This window comes from Phalangium opilio, unplaced genomic scaffold (genome assembly GCF_054372755.1).
Source record: "Phalangium opilio isolate 3A_F unplaced genomic scaffold, DU_Popi_V2 ptg000056l_1, whole genome shotgun sequence".
NCBI classification, from domain to species: Eukaryota; Metazoa; Arthropoda; class Arachnida; order Opiliones; family Phalangiidae; genus Phalangium; species Phalangium opilio.
The window spans coordinates 949,227-971,351 of record NW_028324175.1 but is presented as its reverse complement, the minus strand read 5'-3'; the positions used below and the strand labels follow the sequence as shown (position 1 = coordinate 971,351).

Here is a 22,125-nt window from a genome sequence, read left to right as displayed (position 1 = left end):
TTTAGAAAACCCATATAATAACAAAGCTTCTTCTGCACTAAAATTTCGTGATTCTGCGGATGTAAATTTAAACTACAGACAAACCTTTCATTAAAAATCCATAAATATCTCAACAATTTACTGGAACATGTTTATTTACCATAATTTAAATATAAATTTTTCTTTTTAAACATCATGTTACAATAATAACAACGGATATGTTATGGATTATGGCTTATTTCACCTTTCTCTTATATTTAGATAAGACTTCAAATCGTTAGATAATGTGGCACGTTGCAACTCTGTTATTAACAGAGAAATTTTAGCCATGAACACTTTCGTTAAGTGAGGTCTTTTGAGACTATTTACCACTTTCCGAAACCGCCTAAATTGCAGGAGTGTTTTCGAATGAGAACTCCCAATTTTGGTTTCTGTCTGTGTGACATGTGAACCCATAACAAGTTGGGAAAGCCAAAATATTACCTCTCCGAGTGGTGATGACTATCACTACCCCTTAAACAACCTAAATATATGCATCTATCGCTTTTTTTAATTCTTTGCAGGTGCAGGAATTCAATTTTAAAATAGTCAATTGTTCAAGCCTTTTCAATATCTCTCAATTGCTGTGGAAACTCTACTCTCTCGCTATACCTCAACCGTATTCTTAGTCTACCAGTATGATTTGTAACATTTGTCCATATCAAAGCTGAATCATACCTCGCCACACAAAAAGCAAATGTCCCCAAAACATGGAAGCCACAACCCAATCACACATAAGCTAGGCTCGTACTTGTTCATCGCTTTCGATTATTACACTAATATTAGCATTAACATTTTGTACATTATTGGGTTCCTTATTAATAGATATGCCTACGCCTACAGTACTTTCAATAGAACATTTATTTAATGCATTATCTTTCGTACGATCATGGCCAACTGGCCTCGTGGTAGGACCAACATTTTGCGTGCTAGAACCTGTTCCAGAAACAGCCTTTTTTTCCGCGGCTAACGCTCTTCTCCTTTCATTTTCGCGTTTCCTAAATTCGGGATCTGACCTTTTTGCCCTCATTCTTTGCCTTGCCTTTCGTTTTCTGATTTCCTCTTTACTTAAATTATTATCTTCCTCCATTTTATTATTCAGTTAAATACTCACAAAGGATGGCAAAATCAATCTCCTTAAATACTCACACAGGTTGGCAAAATCAATCTCCTTCAGTAATACGTAAGGCTTAATTATATTATTTGCCGAACAAAATTAGTCGAGCAAATCTAACACTTAACTTCTTCCTTCGAAATTCTATCAAAGAATGAATCAACTGTTTAAAAAAAAGGTTTTTTTAGCAAATAGGGCGCTATCATACCAACAGCAATTCCGTCATATTTAAAAAATATACATTGCCAACACTTTTTTCAAATAAAGAATGATACAAGTGCGTAAAAAAGGTCTTTCACAAATAGGCCTAGGGGGCGTATAAACTAAACAGCAACAACGCTCTACAGCTACACTAATCTTACACAAACAAGGAGTACTATAAACCCACTACTGGAAGCGGTATTTTTATTCAAACGTAAAACGGTAAAAATGTCTCTATCACTCCTAGGTAACTGTATGCACAGGATTTTACGACATTATAACTCAAATTCATCTGATTATGTTTTAACAAGGTTAAATCTAACTGGGAGTAAGATGAAAGGAGTAGAAGCTTATCTGTCTTAGGAAATATGAAATTTTATCTTAACAGTTCGTTAAATCATAAGTTTATAACGAAAAAACGCGGAAGGGGAAAACGAGCAGACAACAGCGATTTTTGGGGGTAGAAGGTTAAGAGCGCCATCTGTCGTCCGTGCCAAAGTTGAACTTCCACTCGAAACGCAATGAGAAAGTGGATAAAATAATGCCATCAGCTATTTAACTGCGTCGATATATTTAACGACTTGACCCATGACATGCCCATAACACTGGCTTCTATGAATCCTATTTATTCTTGGATGCTAGGAAACTTGGTAGACGTAACAGTCTGTACCAAGTACCCAAGCATCCTTCAATAAACGCCTGGCAACATTGTGGTACGCATGGTACAACTAAAAAATAGGATGTGTATCTATCTTTCCAGTCACTCCAAGTCGTTAAGCCCTCATTACAGAGGATTTGAAACACTATCGTAATTCCAAGTGTCTCGAATCTCTACGTTCCTGTCCATTATGAACAGTGCTGAGAGAATGATACATCAGAAAGAGCCATTCAAATCGAATTGCCGAAAATATTATCCATATTTTCATTTCATATAACAGAGAAAACAAATTATTATGGTTCTGAGAGGAGCTTCCCATTTTGGTTGTTGTTCTCAAAAATATATCGCAATGCACGGGCCTAGATAGATACAGGAGGCAATGTAGGAAATATAACGCAATGCACGGGCCTAAAAAGATATAAGAGACAATGTACGAAATATAACGCAATGCACGGGCCTTGATAGATATAGGAGGCAATGATTTAACGACTTCGGTACTTGGGTTTATCTTTAATATTTATATAAATATAATTATTTTTAATTATTTTAATCGCCAGTAAATAACTTTAAAAATAGTTAAATCGTTTAAAATAAAGTTGTTCCTATTATCTTTCGAAACTTTGCTAATATTGACGTTTAAAGTGAAGGGTACCCCTCTTGCCCGCTTTTTTCAAATTTTGGGGTATATATACGTTTCGATTCCATTATAATAATAGATAAAAACGCATTCGCGTGAACCTTTGGTGGAAGCCCTGCCATTGGGAGGCTAGACGTTTCTCGTAACCCTAGCCGATCGCCGCGTATATCTTAAAACCAAACGATGACGGATGAAAAGAAGCCAGAATGTACTGGCGTCCATGTGGAATGGACAAAAGACCTGAAGATGGTGGTGCATTGAAGCTGGTGTCAATGTGGAATTGACGAAGAACAGAAGATGGTGGTGCATAGAAGCTGGTGTCAATGTGGAATTGACGAAGAACAGAAGATGGTGGTGCATAGAAGCTGATGTCAATGTGGAATTGACGAAGAACAGAAGATGGTAGTGTATAGAAGCTGGTGTCAATGTGGAATTGACGAAGAACAGAAGTTGATGGTGCTTGGAAGCAAGCACGTACAGACTAGTGTCCATGTGGAGTGGACGAAAACCAAAGCTGGTGGTGTTGGAACTCAAATAGAATAGCCAGAGGAGACAAACCCAAATTTCCGTGAACTGTCAATGCAGTCCGGAAATTGGGAACACGTTTGCTCCGATACGCAAACTGCGAACGCGGTCACGTGGGGTCTGACAGACAGACACACAGACACACAGACACACACACACACACAGACAGACACGGCCGGTGTAATACCTCTCACGTGACATACGTCACTCGGAGAGGTAAAAACTAATTTTATAGGTGGTAAAAACACTAAAATATTGTGTGTGTACAGTGAAAAGTATATAAAGCACCTTTATTGAGAGTAGCACGATGTGGTAACGGTGTCAAACTGTATTAAAATCACGTTGTGTAATACAGCCTTCCTTACAATATTACACGCCTTTTCTGCATTATTTCCCACTTCGGTAGTTCAAATTCACGCCATTTGAAGAATTTTGGAAGAACATACAAAGTACAAGCACTTAAAGAACAATTTTTAAAAATATTGTTTTAAAAGGTGTAAGAAATATCTCAATGAGGTGTAATAAATGTGTCAGTGGGAAATATTTTTAAGATGCAGTGCTAAAAATGGTCCATTTAACGCTTTGGTCCCATTGAACCGAATTCCCATTCGACAGAACGCCTTTTTTGTGGTGTCCCATTCGACCGAACGTAGCCAAAAGGTGCGATTTTATTATAGTCCCATTGGACCGAAATTCTATTGAACTGGAAGAAGACATACTGTGTGGCTTTGCATTAAATATATTTTTAATTAATAGGTAAATCTTTTCGAAAAGGTGGCAGCTAATTAATAGGAGAATATTTTAGAAAAGGTGGTAGCTAATTAAAAGGAGAATATTTTGGAAAATGTGGCAGCTAATTAATAGGATAATGTTTTGGAAAAGGTTGCAGCTAATTAATACGAGAATGTTTTGGAAAAGGTGGTAGCTATTTAAAGGGAGAATATTTTGGAAAAGGTGGTAGCTAACTAAAAGGAGAATATTTTGGAAAAGGTGGTAGCTAACTAAAAGGAGCATATTTTGGAAAAGGTGTCAACGAATTATTGGAACCAAACCAAACCTGACCTAACCTAACCTAACCTAACCTAACCTGACCTAACCTAACCTGACCTAACCTAACCTAACCTGACCTACTGACCTGACCTAACCTAACCCAACCTAACCTAACCTAACCCAACCTAACTTAACCTAACCTAAACTAACATAGCCTAACCAAACCTAACCAAACCTAACCTAACCTAACCTAACCTAACCTAACCTAACCTAACCCAACCTAACCTAACCTAACCTAACCCACCCGAAACCAAAATATTAAAATTTTAATTTAAAACTTAAAGACATTGATGAAACTACCGTTAAGACTGTACTTCATTTTAAGCACAATTTCTTTATTAATTCTATATATCTCTTGCCTTGAAAGGAAAAAAGTGAGCGATTTAATTAGTATCACGAAACATTCACTTTTAATATTATTAACATACCTTTCGGAGATTCGAACCAACAACCTATCGCTTCGCAGTCCAACATCGTATCCACTACACCAGCGAATCGCTGACGTCTTCAGTGTTTCAAGTTATATTCATGTATTTTTTAGGGGCATATTCGGACGATTGGGATTTCGGTCCATCGGGAATATAGCCATTGGGCTGGAAATCTAAAATCATTGCGGGATATTCGGTCGAATGGGATTTCGGTCCATTGGGAATTCTGTTGAAAGGAACGATACCCATTTAACACTTTCAGAGGTGTTGTTTAACAACTTTAAATTAAGACGAAAGGTGCTAAATCACACCTTTTCTGCACTATTTCTCACTTCAAGAAAAAATTTACGCCTTTTGAAGAATATTAGAAGAACATACAGACACTTTAAGAAGATATTTTAAAAATATGGTAATTAAAAGGTGTAAGATTAAGCTTTAAAAGGTGTAATAAATGTGTCGGGGGAAATATTTTTAAGACGCAAAGTGTTGAAAATAGGCCATTTAAAGCTTTCAGAGGCGTTATTTAACCACATTAATGGTGCTGTTTTTGGACCCGTCAAAATTAAGACAAAAGGTGCTAAATCACACCTTTGATTTTAAGAGGGCACTGGATTCTTCGTGAATTACGATGAATTCAGTAATTATTTCTATCTGAACTGGTTACGAATTTTATTTTGGAATTACCGAATTCCTCGATTGATTATGCGAGATTAGTTCACGAAATGTGTGATTTCCGAGGAGACTACGAAAGATTGTAAGTAAATCATGTGATTATTTCCGATTTTCTTATGATTTCACGTGATTTCCAGTGATTATCGGAGATTTCTGATTACCTTTGATTACCCACAAGAATGATTTTGATTACTGATGATTTTCTAAGAATTCTAGAAATCAAGTTATCGATTTCTGCGGTTTTGTACACCTGATTATTCAAGTAACTAACCCCTCGCTTCTAAAGCCTGGTTTTCACTGGCCCAAAACGCAGGAAAAACCGGTAACTTGTCGCAAAATTTCGCGTTTTTTGGGCGGCAAGCACGGAATTGGTTTTCTATTTTTCCTCAAATTTTTACTTACTTACCTAATAAACTTTTGCTTAAAGGAAAGCGGTGTCCAATAGAAATCGACGAATGCGGGACGTCATAGGCTTGGTTTTGATCACCTCGCGAGAGGTTTATTTTCGACGTCATTTTTTTTAATTGAAGGCGTTTGTGTGGTCGAGTTAAATTTCTAAAAATGTATAGTTAACGATTTGTTAAAGGACTTTGGCTTAATCCTTATTTATATGATACAAATTAACGTTTTTACAAAGACAATAAATTCTAAAAAAAATCGATAGGTTGCTATTGGTGTGTTTTCAACATAACTGGTAAGACTTGGTCTCCACGAGCTTGCCCACTTTCATGATATTACCATAACAACCATAATTACCCCTGATAAGTACAACACGCCCATAGGACCAATGTAACGGGCATTTTCACCCAAAAAACGATGGAGGCGGCCTCTTGTAGTCATTTGAAACTGTAAATCGTCCGCGGAGGCTCATATTCAGACCTCCCCTACAGATATCTTGTAGGCCACGGACCAGTGTTGGAGTAATGGCGACCTTTAAGCGCGCGAGTATAGGTTTAGGGTTGTAACTTAAAACATTTTTGTTGCGACATATATTAAACAATGATGGATAACGGTACTAATTCATCAATTACACTTACGATATTTGTAGCTTGGGCTTCTGTGGCCTGTGTCCATACGTGTAGCAGACGAAACCTTAATGTTTACTTACTCAGAATTCTGACCCAGAATCTATGAATGAGCACTATCCATTTACCGAGATTCTAAGTCAGACTTCTGGGAAGTTAGAGCACCCTTAGAAACGTTTCCCATTGGCTAAAAAGTTGGGACAAAAAAGGCCGCACGGCGTCGCTTATACTTAACTTGTATAGGGTTCAGATGAACATGCTGGTTACATTAGACCAACGGGCGTGTTTTACTTATCAGGGGTAATTATGGTACTTATGATATTGCAAGTTTTAGTGAAAACGTTTTGCCGCCTTTTTTTAAGGAATTTTCCGCAAAATTTTGCCGATTATTTTTTTATGTTACGTTAAATATTCGGCAGTGAAAACCAGGCTTGAGACAACGATTTATTTTCGAACATCTAGGGTTAACTCGTCCATGAAAATCGCGAGTACGAATGCAAACCGAATTACATCTACAAATTAATATAGCGATATACAGTGTGGAAGAGATCAGAGCAACACCTACCTTTGTGGAAAACCCCCAAAACCCCTGACGGACTACTTCACTGCAGTACATTTTCGAGCTCGTATACAGGGTGTGACATGTGTCATTGTATGCAAATGAGAACGTGCAACAAGTATCATAGTGAATATCGTTTAATGATACGCACTTTGAAACGTTAAAGACCTACGATTAAGCTTAGGAACTAAGGCATCACACTACAAATTAAAGGGCTGTTTGGTAAACCCATCAGCGTAAATGTTCGATGTGCCTACCGTCGTGGTGTAGGCACTCTTCAAGACGATTGTCCATGCCTTGTATTACGTTTTCTAGCATTTGAGGAGTGATTCATTCAATTGCGCTTCGAATTCTGGCCGTCAAGTCGTCTACATTTAAAGGTTCTGTTGCAAACACCTTCCCCTTAACATATCCCCATAAGAAGAAGTCAAGTGGGGTTAGGTCAGGGGATCTTGCTGGCCACGGAATTGGTCCACTTCTACCGATCCAACGGTTTGGAAAGTGCTCAGTTAGCCATTGGCGAACATTGACCGCCCAATGTGGTAGCGCTCCATCCTGCTGGAACCACAGGTCCCGCATCACTGCTAATGGTAATGCGTCTATCGCATCACTAAACTCGTGGCTTTGGCCTACTTAGATAAGGAATCCATACGAGGTTACGAAGGTCAGAATTTTCCGCGGCACTGAGAATTCGGCACATTATTCAATCAAACGTACGCGTCGTTACTAGCAGCTTAGTTCGTATAAACGTTGTTAAGTCCTGTGTCGTAGACGAATGGTAGCCTACTCCAACCGAGAAAAATTGGACATGACGTTTATTTTGGGTGAATGTCGCGGTAACGTTCAACAAGCGGCATTGCTTTATGCCGAACGCTTCCCAAACCGACGAAGGCCGGTTCGAAGAACCTTCACGAATATTAGAGACAACCTACGAGATTTCGGGAGCTTCATCGTGCAAGACCGTCAACGTAGAAGAGACCGTATAATTGGTAATCATGATAGGGAAGTCGACATTCTAGCACGTTTTGAAGCCAATCCTCATACTAGTAGTAGAGCGGTCGGAGAAGAGGTTGGTCTAAGCCATTCAACCGTTCTTGCCATTTTACATCGGCATCACTACCGGCCCTATCATATCCACCTCCATCAAGCCTTAACGGACGATGACTACCTAAGACGTCAAGACTTCTGTCTTACCATGCGCGAGCTAATTGAAGCCGATCCATTGTTCTTAAGAAAGGTTATTTTTTCTGATGAGGCGACATTTCACAGGGATGGTACGGTAAACCGACATAACTTACATTACTGGACCCAACGAAATCCATACTGGTTACGGCAACATTACCATCAAATTCGATGGAAGATAAATGTTTGGTGTGGCATTCTGGGGAACAGAATCATCGGACCTTTCTTCTTCGAGGACAACATTACTGGTGACAGGTATTTGCACTTCCTGCGCCACGAGTTTAATGATGCGATAGACGCATTACCATTAGCAGTGATGCGGGACCTGTGGTTCCAGCAGGATGGTGCGCCACCACATTGGGCGGTCAATGTTCGCCAATGGCTAACTGAGCACTTTCCAAACCGTTGGATCGGTAGAGGTGGACCAATTCCGTGGCCAGCAAGATCCCCTGACCTAACCCCACTTGATTTCTTCTTATGGGGAAGGTGTTTGCAACAAACCTTTAAATGTAGACGACTTGACGGCCAGAATTCGAAGCGCAATTGAACGAATCACTCTTCAAATGCTAGAAAACGTAATACAAGGCATGGAAATCGTCTTGAAGAGTGCCTACACCACGACGGTAGGCACATCGAACATTTACGCTGATGGGTTTACCAAACAGCCCTTTAATTTGTAGTGTGATGCCTTAGTTCCTAAGCTTAATCGTAGGTCTTTAACGTTTCAAAGTGCATATCATTAAACGATATTCACTATGATACTTGTTGCACGTTCTCATTTGCATACAATGACACATGTAACACCCTGTATACGAGCTCGAAAATGTACTGCAGTGAAGTAGTCCGTCAGGGGTTTTGGGGGTTTTCCACAAAGGTAGGTGTTGCTCTGATCTCTTCCACACTGTATATGAGAGACATTTTGCTTCTTACTTAATTGACCCGAAAAGGAAGCGTAGGCGATCATGGAAAAGATGAGCCAACCAATCAAGCCGACTTTCATGGAACTGCGCTCCAATCGCCTGGGTGGTTCGGCTCCGGTGTCAAGGAGGGCGCCGAATTCGTACCAAAGAGCGTCACCGAACGACCAAAAAAACCTGTTATTCGAGGCCTTCAAATCGACAAAAAATCGCACCGCCAGCAACTTCAAGAAAATGGCCATAGCGGGAAACAGGCACAGAATGCAAATCCATACCTAGCAAAGTTACAATAAAGAAATTTGTTTAGTCTTGATCTTTTAAACGCTATAGGGATAGGAGAACCAAAGATGATGGGGGTTGGATGCGAAATCTTAGAGAAGGAGGTGCGCTAACTGTGGAACGGCTAACATTGGGTGGAACGCCAAAAATGGGGGAGGAATAGTCGGACTCAATTGTAATTGGTTCTTCTGTAGCCCTTCTGAGCCAATTACAATTGAGTCCGACGATTCCTCCTGCATTTTTGGCGTCCCACCCAAACTGAGTCGTGCCACACTTAGTGCACTTACATTTATCTCAGATTTCGGATCATCCCCCTCCCCCCATCATCCTTGGGAAAACTAGACGCGGTGGCGGCAAGGAAATCACGGCACGAGCAACAGGAGATTAGTAATTTAATACATCTTGGAACGTTCGAATTTCTTAGTACTGTTTAATGCATTTTGTGTAAGAGGTAAATAAGGATCAGTTCATTTTCTGGTACAACAAAGTTACTAAAAATTTTCAAATTACTGTTTAAAGATGGACTTGGGTAAATGAGATCTCAGACCACTTAACCCATGGACAGGCAACTGAATTGGGGCTAGGTTTGCTTAGAGCAAAGACTGACACTAGCGCTGTGGCGGCGGATGTTGGAAGTTTCTCGCCAAACCATAGTAAAATTCGCGCCATTTTGTTTTTTGAGGAGTAGAGATCTCCAGTCACCGATATGGGGAGAAAATCTGACTAAATTATAAAAGTTAGTTGAATTTCATTATTTATTTATTTTAGCCTCTCTCTCATTAAAGATTCATAAACGATCTATCAAGTTAGTTTTTGTAAATATCACTCTGGTATTGTTTATAAAGTCTGTTTAACATTAAGCCTTGACTAAAATATATCCCGAACCATTAGAGACAAATTTTTCTTTACGGGACATTTGGCAACAAATTGCGGTCGGCAGACGCGTGAGGGCGCGTGCTACGCATTGCCATTTGTTAACGTGGGTTTAACATGGTTTTGCCTGTCCATGGGTTAAGTGGTCTGAGATGAGATGTACTCTTTTAAGTTCACCTTTAATTTTCCAGTGGAAAAAGTAACTCTTTATTAGGTCTCTTTAGGACTAAATTATCTTTTGGATCACTAAAGCTTACCACGCACTAGTCCCTTTTTGCCAGCGTCCGTCCTATGATATTTCGAGCGCCTTTACTGGTGTACTTACTTCCAAGCTAAATGGTTTAATTAGTGCCAAGGCTCTTGGCAATTCAAGCGGAGCGCGCAAAACGAAGGTGGCTTTGTCGTTGACATCTGGCTGGACAAAATCCACCACCAGACTTCTTGGGAAGCTGTTCTGAAGCGTCATGCTGAAGTTAACTTCCTAAATTATGGAGGTAGAGGGTAATTTTCTCTTTAAATTAAGACAAATTTCGTTAATATCCGATAAGATTTCACCAGGGGTTACGTTTAGGCCTATCAGGTCTGAGCTCGTCTCTTTTATGATGACACAAAGGCACGAAATATAGCAATGGTTAAAATGTGTTGTCAACCCAAAGCCACTTTTAATTAACAATAAAGATTCTTAATTTGTCAAGTTTTTAAAACTATTTTTCTTTGAAATAAATGCCCTAAAATAACCTTTGAGAATTTGGAAAAACTATACAGGAAGGTTAAATAATTTTAAGAATTTTATTTTTTTGTGAAATATAACTTTCCATAAATAATGTAATATGTGAGCGACAGTGACAAGTTTGTACATAATAAATTAAAGGTTTGGGGTTTGTGTGTGAGATGTATAAAATTCATCTTTACTTTTCTTTGAAGCATTCCTACGACTCCAAACCATTTGCCGCGTTTCTTGAATCCGAAACTTCGTTCTTTCGACAATACCAGCTCGTAACTGTATCCATTAAAAAGACTAGTAAGAAACGCATAGCTCTTTAAAGGGAGGGTGAAGAGGAAAATCAAGTGATTTTTATCGATTCTTCTACTAATTAAAAGACCATTCTGCATACTGAAACATCCAGGAAATATAGTCTCCGAATGATTTTAAAATTCAAATTAGGTACAGATTTTATGGATAATTTGAAATAAGGACCTCTGACCAATCGCGTAACGCCCTGCCTTTCTCTTAACAAAATTTCTTTTGCACACTCTACATCTCGCGCCATGATTGTCACATCGCGAGTATAACTTTAATCCAATCTCGCGCTTTTTTTATTCGGCATGGAGCGTGCCACGAGAATTTTATTAACAAAAAGGCAGGGCGTTACGCGATTGGTCGGAGGTCCTTATCTCAAATTATCCATAAAATCTGAGCCTAATTTGAATTTTAAAATCATTCTGAGATATTTTCTGTATGTTTCACTATGCAGAATGGTCTTATAATTGGTGGAAGAATCGATAAAAACTCACTTGATTTTCCACTTCACTCTTCCCTTAACAGGATTATTATTTAAGGCAAACAGAATTAACAATAAAGTGAAACACTAATAAGAGTGAACACTAATAAGAGTGAACACTAATATTTTCGATTAACTTTCTGTCGTATACATGCGCGATTTATAGGGCAAATCGAATTATATTCAACAGGTTTTCACTATGAAATCTGCCATCTCTATAAGGCAAAAATAATATATTCTACTCTTGCCTTCGTTTCTGTAATCCTATTTAGCAGAATTCTCATTGGATGGAAATCCCATTCAGCCGAACTCCCATTGAATGGAAATCCCATTCTGCCGAAATGTGCCAAAGTATTTTTGAAATTTGAGGAGTGACGGATTTCAAATCAATGGGATTTATGTACTATAATCCCTTCGATATGATAAGAATTTTAACGCTGTTCACCGGATTATGACATTTTGTATGTTCTGCCCTTTGAACGTTATCAATGTTTAGGGTGAGACCAGGAATGGAAGCAATCGAAATAATGATGTTCGAAAGGTAACTTATTCCATATTTGAGTTGGGTTAGAGTGGAGCCTCCGAGATGAACTAGGCCCATGCGTGTCGCGTAGCGAGAATATTTTTTAAACCAATTTAGTTCGCCGTGGTTATACGCTTGGGGGCACTTATATTACCGTAAAATAAACAAAGTTCAACCCCGTGACCCTGTCGACTGCTTAGGTATTTGAGCCAAGGTCGCGGATTGTAAGTCTACGTTTTTGTTAGAATATAGCCTAAACTTTAACATAGGTCAAAGGGTCACTACCCATAGGGGGAGCTTTATACGTCAAAATTAATGACGTCACATTGTCATGCCTGTATTTTATCTCACCCAGTCTCACTCGCGTGTGTACCGGAAACCCTAACGGTGATGTACAATACAGTCTTTCTTAACAGTATTATTGTTGTTCCTAATAAACGTTTTTGCATTAATTTAATTAACTAAGCCATTGTTTTATTGCGTTAACTCGATCATCCAACAATGTAGTAGCAGAGCGTGGTTACCAATGTACGACTTTAAAAACGCAATAACGTTGGAAGGCAAAGGCTTAAGGTACGGTCAACATTAGTGTGTAGTAAACAAAAACAAAGATGGCGGACGGCAGTAGCACCTCACTCATGGGACAGATTACGAAACTAAAGTCAACCAATTGTGTCAATTGGCGGTTTGAAATGGAGATGGTCTTGAGGGATCGAGGTCTTTGGGATATTGTAAACAAGACAGAAACAGCACCTGACCCATCAGCGTCTGCAGATATTCGACAAAAGTATAAACTATGGGTAGAGAAAGCTTTTTCATCTCTCGCTCTTGGCTTGTCTGAAGACATACTGTAGTGTTCAAATCCGGGGTAAATAATTAGTCGGGATAATTATACACTTAAGATTTATTCTACATTTAATGAAGGTTGGTTATTACATAGTACAGGATGGGAGCAACGCGTTTACGTTACCGTCCAGAGCCGAGGAGAGAGCGAGAGTGTTTTCCCGTCGGGAGGTAGGCTCTAGCCTTTGATTAGTGAGACTAGCGCCATCTACATCTTGTATGGAATAGTTTACATGTGAATATGACAATACTCTCCCGTTAGATTTTAAGTTCGAGGTACATAAGTTAAACGCGAGAATTTAAAAGTTCAAAATAATACTCATAAAAGCCTTTAAGAATTTAGTTTTACATTTTTAAAAGGGACTGTGGTTGTGCACTTAATGTAATAATGTTGTTAAACAAATTGTAAAGTTATTTTTAAAAGGGCATCAACTATTTTGAATTTGTACTACTCTAAGGAATCAAAATTTGATTGTCTCAGAGTCAGGTTATCACTTGATTGTTAAATTTAGGCAATGACGTTTAAAGGTTTAGCCGTGTAGGAACTCGTCTGTTCCGGATAGGACGATTGGAGGTCTGGCTTGGTGTCTCGACTTCTTTTGCTATGGATGGAGGTTCTGCTGAGGACTGTCTTTCTGATGATGGGATTGGTACTTGTTGTACTATTGGTTCCGTCCCGCTGCTGGCAGTTAGAGATGGTGGTACCAAGGACAGAGGTGTCCCCAAGACTTAAACTTAAGACTTCCTTAAAACTTGTAAAAATTAAAATAAATAAGTTTAAAACTTGTAAAAATTAAAATTTTCAACTCTTCCCTTAACGCATTCTCCTTTTCCTTGAACACTTCTTTGTGAGGGTCATTCTATAATGAATTTAACCCAACATGACTCCGTTAGAAGTTCTAGGTCCTATTAGCTTTAGGCCTAATATAAAGCCATTTAAAACTAAAATGTAGATTGGTTTGAGATAGAAGCTTTAAAACCAATGTTTCAACGAATAAAAGAACTACATAGCCTTATTATTTCATACATATTCAATAATTCTAAAGTAATAACAGCTTCAAAATAAACAAACAAACAATAGGAAAATGGAAACTAGCATCTTCCGTAATAGGGCAATGAACGTAAACAAAGTATACATTTCTATTGCTATTAAATTAAATCCAGCTGTGGCCTGTCAATAAGTAAGGGATATTATAAAGAAAAGCTTACCTTCTTTTTGTGTTTCTGAGCCACTTGTTCAAGCTGATCCAGTAGTTGGCGTTGTATCTGTTCATTACAACGCCAACTACTGGATCAGCTTGAACAAGATCCAGTTGTAATCGTTTCTGTTGATTAGTTTTAATCAACTTTTCTTCTAATGTGTTTATCATCTGCAAAGCTGGTCCAGGTAGGCTTTGCTTCCACTCTAAGGCAGACCAATCCATCTTAAGCCTATTTTAAAAATTAATTGGTATAATTAAAACATTAAATCATAATTAAAACTCATTACTTCAAATAGTTACTTTAGGGTGGCTAAAATTTAGGTCTAATTATAACATTAAGTAAATATATTTACCTCTGCGCAACAAATCTTAAACAATTTTAAGTAGTTATCATAAATCTCAAAGCTTTAATTATTAACAAATCAATTTAATCGCGATTAAACGTTCGGAACCTTGTCGAGGAATAGAATACTTTCCTCCCAGCGCGCAACGAGGCCAACGACACGAGGAGCCGTTTGATTTTTGTAGTTTAAAAAACAAAGATCACGTGGGTTTGAACTAGCCAATAAGAGCTCACTTAAGGAAAAAAAAAACCTTTAGAGCTGGAAACCATCAGAAACGGATATAAGCCGTTTTCTTTTTTATTCAAAATTAAGACCCTCATCAATTACCGCATTCGACGTACAAAATTGACGATGGAGAAAGCACCTCTTGGTCTCTTCCGCTGCTGGTAATAGAGTACGGTAAAGTTGGTAGGCTCTCTACATGGTCACGACGGACCTCTTGAGTTCTTCCACTACTGGTTCATTATTTCGGACACTAGGGGGTCACTGGTCCCAAGGAGTAGTTTAAAAAATATTCTTATTTCCCAGACCTCGTTGTTACTACCAATAAGTCCCAATTTCGACGCAAACTGTCTGATTATTTTAAGTCTCTACCTTAGCTAAGTTTTTAAATCGTTTTGTTCACCCTGCTTTTCTCTCCCCCCACACTGGGCCCCCTACATCCAATTTTTACTTAATTGTTTTCTTTAAAAAAGTCTGTTATCTCTCATAGAAAACGCCTAATATTATCGCTGCTCATGCTTAAACCACTCAGATGGCTCTTTGGGCAATTGTATTGACTAGACATGGCTGAAAATAAACTATAATAATACACCGCGAATAATCTAAATTTAGAGTATTTATCTTTTTTTTTATAAAAAAGATTTTAAGCCTAAATTAGTAGTATTTAATGAGGAAAATTCACAATCGCGGCCAGATCTTAGCCGATTCATCTTAACAATGGGTAACTTTTAAGTCTTCAAAGGAATTACTTGAGGCAGATACTAATTAAAGTTTGCCTCACAAATTGGCTTAGCAATAATTGTTCTAAAAACGGTGTTTATGTTAGTATCTCCGCCACGAAACAAGGAAGATAGAGATGAGGTGCATAGACTATTCCACTCTTTCCTGCAGAGAAGTAAGCGCAGAAGCAGTGTAGTGATAGATGTTTTACACAGATGACTGCTTAAAATTAAGTAAGAAACTGACAGACAATGCTAAATTAGGGGTCATCCGTAAAACACTCCAATTATAACTCGTAAACGGTATCCCATGAGGCAAAATGCCCTAGAACAATGGAACACACTGTATAAGATGAAATTCTCTTTAGATACGTGTGGTTACGTAATAGAATCGGAAGAGAGTTTTCTAAAATTATGATTAATTTTCTAGAAAACAAAAGATAATTTGCTATCCTAATTAATGTTTCAAACATTATATTGTAAATTAAAACTCTCCAGACCAGAGTTTCTAAATTGATTAACTAAAATTATACTAAATTATAGAAATATGTAGAATTCAGGGCTAAATATTTCTTATATTTTTTTCTTTATGATAATAACACAACGATTATACACTAAAAACTACAGCGGTAGGCTAAGTGTTGAAAAGCGTAGCTCAAATGAGATCCGAAAAGAACCTTCTTAAAGTAGGGATGGGGACCGTCTCTAAATGTTTATGCGTCATTCTGTGTATGCGTTAGTCCAGTTACACGTTATTCCGTTTATGCATTAATCCTGTTATACACTAATACAATTAAGCGTTAATCCGGTTATGCGTTATTCCGTTTAGGCGTTATTCCATTTATGCGTTATTCCATTTATGCCTTATTGCCAGTATACGTTATTCCGAATATACGTTATTCCGCGTATGCGTTATTCCCTCGCTCAGTATCGGGACGTACACGCGGGTTGATTGATACATTGCCGTCTTTGCGCACTCTCATGATACAAAAAGACCACAGTGCAGGCGCCAAAAGCGAGATGGAAGGCAAAGTTTTACCCGCGTGTCTTTCCCTTTTAGTTACATCGAAATGGTATATTACAGACCAGAAGTTTGTAATACTTCACTTCGAGAGAAGTGTTACAGTGTACCGCAGAGTGTGACTGATATAAGCGGTACAGTTTGTTCAGATTCGGTAATGAATCGTTACTGCGCATAAGGAACAAATACACAAACAAACCACTTGATTGAAGTAAACTAAAAACATTGCCAAGATCATATTTACTTGAAGGGAGAGAATGATATTAAATTTTTTCTCACCCTTACTTTGATTTGATACAATGCTACTATAACCATAACCAAAGTACCAAAACATAGTAATTTTTCCAAAAATGTATTTTATTAACTCCTGGGTACTACTTTGATTTCATAGTCGGCCGCTAAACTAACAAGAGGATTGTTTTCCATTACCATTTCGCCTCTGTTTCGCGGACCATGATAGACGATCCGCGCCTTTTGCATGACATTAGCAATAACGAGAAACAAGTCGTTGCGAGCCATTTTCTCGCCAATACACATTCTCTTTCCTTCGCCGAATGGAACGTAACCTGAAAATTTCTTTGTCGAATAATTGCCGGACGAATCCAGAAATCTTTCGGGTTTCAATTTACGCGGTTCTTCCCACAAATTCGGGTCAAAATGGGTAGCGTTGATGTCAAAGATGACCATGGTTCCTTTCGGAATTTTTCGCCCACCGAGTGAAGTGTCGACGTTAGCAGCGTGAGGAAGTAGCATCGGAACTGGCGGTGGCATCCTCAAGATCTCGGAGATAAAAGCCCACACTCTTAAAATCAAAGGTGTGATTTAGCACCTTTTGTCTTAATTTTGACGGGTCCAAAAACAGCACCATTAATGTGGTTAAATAACGCCTCTGAAAGCTTTAAATGGCCCATTTTCAACACTTTGCGTTTTAATAATATTTCCCCCGACACATTTATTACACCTTTTAAAGCTTAATCTTACACCTTTTAATTACCATATTTTTAAAATATCTTCTTAAAGTGTCTATATGTTCTTCTAATATTCTTCAAAAGGCGTAAATTTTTTCTTGAAGTGAGAAATAGTGCAGAAAAGGTGTGATTTAGCACCTTTCGTCTTAATTTAAAGTTGTTAAACAACACCTCTGAAAGTGTTAAATGGACCATTTTTAGCACTGCATCTTAAAAATATTTCCCACTGACACATTTATTACACCTCATTGAGATATTTCTTACACCTTTTAAAACAATATTTTTAAAAATTGTTCTTTGAGTGCTTGTACTTTGTATGTTCTTCCAAAATTCTTCAAATGGCGTGAATTTGAACTACCGAAGTGGGAAATAATGCAGAAAAGGCGTGTAATATTGTAAGGAAGGCTGTATTACACAACGTGATTTTAATACAGTTTGACACCGTTACCACATCGTGCTACTCTCAATAAAGGTGCTTTATATACACAATATTTTAGTGTTTTTACCACCTATAAAATTAGTTTTTATGGGTTCACATGTCACACAGACAGAAACCAAAATTGGGAGTTCTCATTCGAAAACACTCCCGCAATTTAGGCGGTTTCGGAAAGTGGTAAATAGTCTCAAAAGACCTCACTTAACGAAAGTGTTCATGGCTAAAATTTCTCTGTTAATAACAGATTTGCAACGTGCCACATTATCTAACGATTTGAAGTCTTATCTAAATATAAGAGAAAGGTGAAATAAGCCATAATCCATAACATATCCGTTGTTATTATTGTAACATGATGTTTAAAAAGAAAAATTTATATTTAAATTATGGTAAATAAACATGTTCCAGTAAATTGTTGAGATATTTATGGATTTTTAATGAAAGGTTTGTCTGTAGTTTAAATTTACATCCGCAGAATCACGAAATTTTAGTGCAGAAGAAACTTTGTTATTATATGGGTTTTCTAAACTATTAATTCAACCGATAACCAATACGCAGAGTGTGGGCGTTGTGAGCACTTAACGATAAATTAGCCTTGTTTGATTGAATTAAAAATGTTAAACCCGGGACGCAATGCGTCAAAACAATTAATGATTATAGAACTTTAATTATGGGTAATGTCAAATAAGGTGGACTTCGAAACTCTTCATTAGATATTAAGCTGAAAGGATTTAAACACACTTATTTGAACAATGGGTGTCGAAAATAAGAATGGAAATTGTTCAACAGAGGTGCAGTTTAACACCTTTTCAACTCGTCTTTCGTACTAAAAGATAATTGTTACTCTTTTATGTGTGTTGTGCAATTCCTTACAGGATGTGTCTCAGCACCTTGGCGAGCTTAAAATAACACTTTTAAGCGTGTCGCATAACAACTTTAAGAGTGTCGCGTAACGCCTTAAAGAGTGTCGCGTAACGCCTTAAAGAGTGTCGCGTGACGCCTTAAAGAGTGTCGCGTGACGCCTTAAAGAGTGTCGCGTGACGCCTTAAAGAGTGTCGCGTGACGCCTTAAAGAGTGTCGCGTGACGCCTTAAAGAGTGTCGCGTGACGCTCTTAAGAGTGTCGCGTGACTCTTTTAAGAGTGTCGCGTGACGCTTTTAAGAGTGTCGCGTGACGCTTTTAAGAGTGTCGCGTAATGCTTTTAAAAGTGTCACATAACACATTTAGCAGGTTTTTTGAAGCTAATACCACCTGATCACCAATTCCTTTTCCTTAGCTACTTTTTACTCAGGGATAAAAATATTTTCTTAAGAAAATATCATCTTTAAAAAATTCTGTTATATTTACATTAATACGAACAATTACGTCTTTTTCCTTGCATTTATAATCTTTGGATTGACTTCAAAATTAAAAGATATATAGAAACGGAAGACCTCATATAAAAAACAAGTTATTGATTTTCAATCCCGCAGTATTATTATTTAATTTCCATGTTTAATTTCAAACGGCGTTTTAAAGGTTTTTATTACCGAATTTACACCAAATTATCTGGAAAAACTCAAGGTGATGAAACTCTATTTTGGGTGTTTTTAATTTGCAAAAAATTTGTTTTCTTAAATTACACTCTTTTGAAACTTCCATTTCGCTAAATATTAATTATCCACAAAACTATTTCATAATCATAAGTCAATGAAAAAATGCGAAATTGTTCTCTCGCCGCTCTCGCGTTATTGTATGGTACTGTATGAGACAGTTTAACTATAGCAATTAAAAATTTACAGAATTGTGCTAAAAAATACCAGTTTATAAAATTTAAAGTCTGAGATCTACCCTTATAACACCCTTTCCGAAGAAAAAGGAGTAATTCCAGATAGATTTTACACCTTTATTAACTAAGCTTTTTTCCGTAGATAATGGTCACCTTTAAAATACCAATATAACACCGTTTTTGTTATTCATGTGAAAATGTTAGGTGTTATATATAGGTGTTTTTAAAAAGTACACCATTTTCACTCCAAAGAAACATTCAATTTTTTTTTGTGTGTAAGTTCAATGGACGGAAGCGCTCTTCCATGTAAGATTCTCGGTGACAAATGCTACTGGGTTGAACGCGACGTTGCAACTTGGCTAATGGCGGATCAAGAATGTGTACGACAAAACCCCCACGCGCAATTAGCCGTAGTCCATAACCGGGAAACACGAAATCATCTGATCGACCTTGCTGAAACAATGTTCGTCGGATTAATACGATTCTCGAAGTCAGATAACTCGCGGGACAGATGGAAGAACATCGACGGGAGTGGGTTCCACGAAAGCCTTTGGGCACAAATGAACCTAATGGAGGTGGTAAAGATAACTGCGGGACCATTTCTCAAAATTACCAAACGGGTTACGGGATAGCGGATTTCGATTGTCACAAGGAACACTCGTTCGCGAGTATCCAAAGATAATTACGTTCAATAGCACACACCGCCGGAAGAAATTTGCAAAAAGAGAAAGGGTGTGATAGTGAAAGGCAAATGTTACTGGCTCGAAGGTGATAGAACGAGTTGGGTCAAAGCCGAAGGCAAATGCAACAGATGGAATCCCAACGCTCACTTGGCTAAAGTTAACACGAAGGAGATTAAAGACAAACTCCAGGTTCTACTTGGAGATACAAGTCACGCCCATGTTTATATCGCGTCAAGCGATATAAATAAAGAAGGCGACTGGCGATACTTGGACGGAACTAGGGTTACTAAAGAGCAATTCCAAGAAATGTGGTATAGAAATACGGTAGGAGAATTCGACCAAGATATAACGAATTTCAAGATTTCGGTGCGATGCGTGGTGACGAAAATAAAAATTGGAACGATTGGGACAACCATGACCCTAATTCGCACGACTTGACTGATACGCAGTGCCACAGAATTCTTCGATTTTTTTGCGAAATATCGATGAAAGAGGGTTCGAAAGAGCCCAAGCGTGCAACCTTCAAAGAATGTGAACTCTGAGCACAACCCTGCTGAAGTTAGTAAGCAGAATTTGGGGAATATGCTTTGAAGTCATACTAAGAAACAAATTGTTGATGTAATAAAAATAAAGTCTTAAGCAATCAATATCTCTTGATTTGAAAATCATATTCCTCAGGTTGCGTTCGTTAAGTTATATGAACGAGATAACACTCAGGGTTCAGAGAAACAGTTCCTATGTAGGCCATCTTTCTTACCAAAATTGCCAGCTTTATTCTAAAAATCACACACTTGTTTCGATCAGGGATATATTTAATTTTAAAAGTAGGAATGGGGAACGGTTAGTATTTACTTCAGTCCGATTCATAGCCCAGTAAAAAGCCCCTTCCTTCCAACACGTAACCAAAACTTTAAATTATCTTATTGGTTCACTTAAACTACGTTTTGAAGACGTTGCTGACGGGGACGGCGAAAAATACGTAATTCTTTTGGGCACTTTAGAGACCCTTTAAGTCAAACATTTGGGAAGCTGTTTTCCCACGCTTTGTGAAACCAGATATAAACAAAAAAGTTATGTTCATAATTTCTGTGCTTTTAAATTTAAAATTGAAACTGGCGAATTTTTGAATTTGTACCCTCGAAACTACAATGTGCTTATGAAAATTGAACTTTAATGTTCTAGCGGCGCTCCCAGATCAAAATAATAAACGTGAATCAACCACCGATATATTTATTAATTAAAATTGGCTTTTAGTATCGCTTTAGGGTTCTCTGGTAAAACAACTATGGTTAAAGACAGGTTTATTGATTCAGTTGAAACAACATTATTAGTTCAGAATTGTGTGCATTTAAAATGCCCGAGCCAAGTTTGACCTACTTAACTCGGAAAAATAAGAAATACGTCTTTAATCAATATTTTTAATGAACCTACCATATGAAATGCAATGTTAAGTTTCTATTTCATGCGTGATATTCTATAGAATCGTTCATACGGAAAACGAGGCACGAAACCAATCCAAGTATTACTACTTTGACTTATTTTGCCATCGCGTTTTTCTGTAAAAAACGCAATCAACCCAATAGTAATTATACTCAGCTAATCAGGCTTTACCATGAATACTAAAAGTAATCAGTCAGTTTGGGAACCGAGGACTTTGAACTGTTCTTATTCATTGTACGATGAATGCTCGCTGCCTTTAGCCGTTATATTGGAAGAAATTCACCATTTGAAAGCAGTAAGGAATGAATTTTAAAATCTAG

General features: G+C 37.8%; 2 protein-coding genes and 2 long non-coding RNA genes across 5 annotated transcripts; 1 reads left to right on the top strand and 3 right to left on the bottom strand.

Moving 5' to 3' along the window:
• Positions 1-5,718: 5,718 nt before the first annotated feature.
• On the bottom strand, positions 5,719-11,731 carry LOC149667665 (glutamate receptor U1-like). Its single transcript, XM_089840945.1, has 4 exons — positions 11,051-11,731; positions 10,464-10,619; positions 9,000-9,261; positions 5,719-5,858 (listed from the first exon to the last, which is right to left on the bottom strand). Exons 1-4 carry the CDS (start codon positions 11,249-11,251, stop codon positions 5,851-5,853), a joined length of 627 nt encoding a protein of 208 aa, XP_089697071.1. The 5' UTR covers positions 11,252-11,731; the 3' UTR covers positions 5,719-5,850.
• A 951-nt stretch (positions 11,732-12,682) lies between these two features.
• LOC149667664 (uncharacterized) lies at positions 12,683-13,828 on the top strand. Its single transcript, XR_016367920.1, has 2 exons — positions 12,683-13,031; positions 13,104-13,828. It is a non-coding gene; the product is annotated as an uncharacterized LOC149667664 (long non-coding RNA).
• LOC149667663 (uncharacterized) lies at positions 13,050-14,682 on the bottom strand. Of its 2 annotated transcripts, XR_016367918.1 has the most exons (3): positions 14,562-14,682; positions 14,216-14,437; positions 13,050-13,866 (listed from the first exon to the last, which is right to left on the bottom strand). It is a non-coding gene; the product is annotated as an uncharacterized LOC149667663 (long non-coding RNA). The 2 variants fall into 2 exon arrangements; XR_016367919.1 differs by lacking the exon at positions 14,562-14,682 and having other exon boundaries at positions 14,216-14,528.
• Positions 14,683-15,209: 527 nt separating this feature from the next.
• Positions 15,210-17,285, bottom strand: LOC149667662 (steroid 17-alpha-hydroxylase/17,20 lyase-like). Its single transcript, XM_089840922.1, has 2 exons — positions 16,800-17,285; positions 15,210-16,730 (listed from the first exon to the last, which is right to left on the bottom strand). Exon 1 carries the CDS (start codon positions 17,283-17,285, stop codon positions 16,875-16,877), a length of 411 nt encoding a protein of 136 aa, XP_089697048.1. The 3' UTR covers positions 15,210-16,730; positions 16,800-16,874.
• Positions 17,286-22,125: the final 4,840 nt, after the last annotated feature.

Bases quoted from the DNA above. Each gene is read 5' to 3' on its own strand.
- LOC149667662 (XM_089840922.1), bottom strand. From the start codon at position 17,285: ATGCCACCGCCAGTTCCGATGCTACTTCCTCACGCTGCTAACGTCGAC.
- LOC149667665 (XM_089840945.1), bottom strand. From the start codon at position 11,251: ATGCAGAATGGTCTTTTAATTAGTAGAAGAATCGATAAAAATCACTTG. The intron at 10,620-11,050 runs GTAAAGATGAAT...TCCATAATTTAG, and splicing joins TAGGAATGCTTCAAAGAAAA to GAAGTTAACTTCAGCATGAC. The intron at 9,262-10,463 runs GTAAGTACACCA...TAACTTTGCTAG, and splicing joins TTAAACCATTTAGCTTGGAA to GTATGGATTTGCATTCTGTG.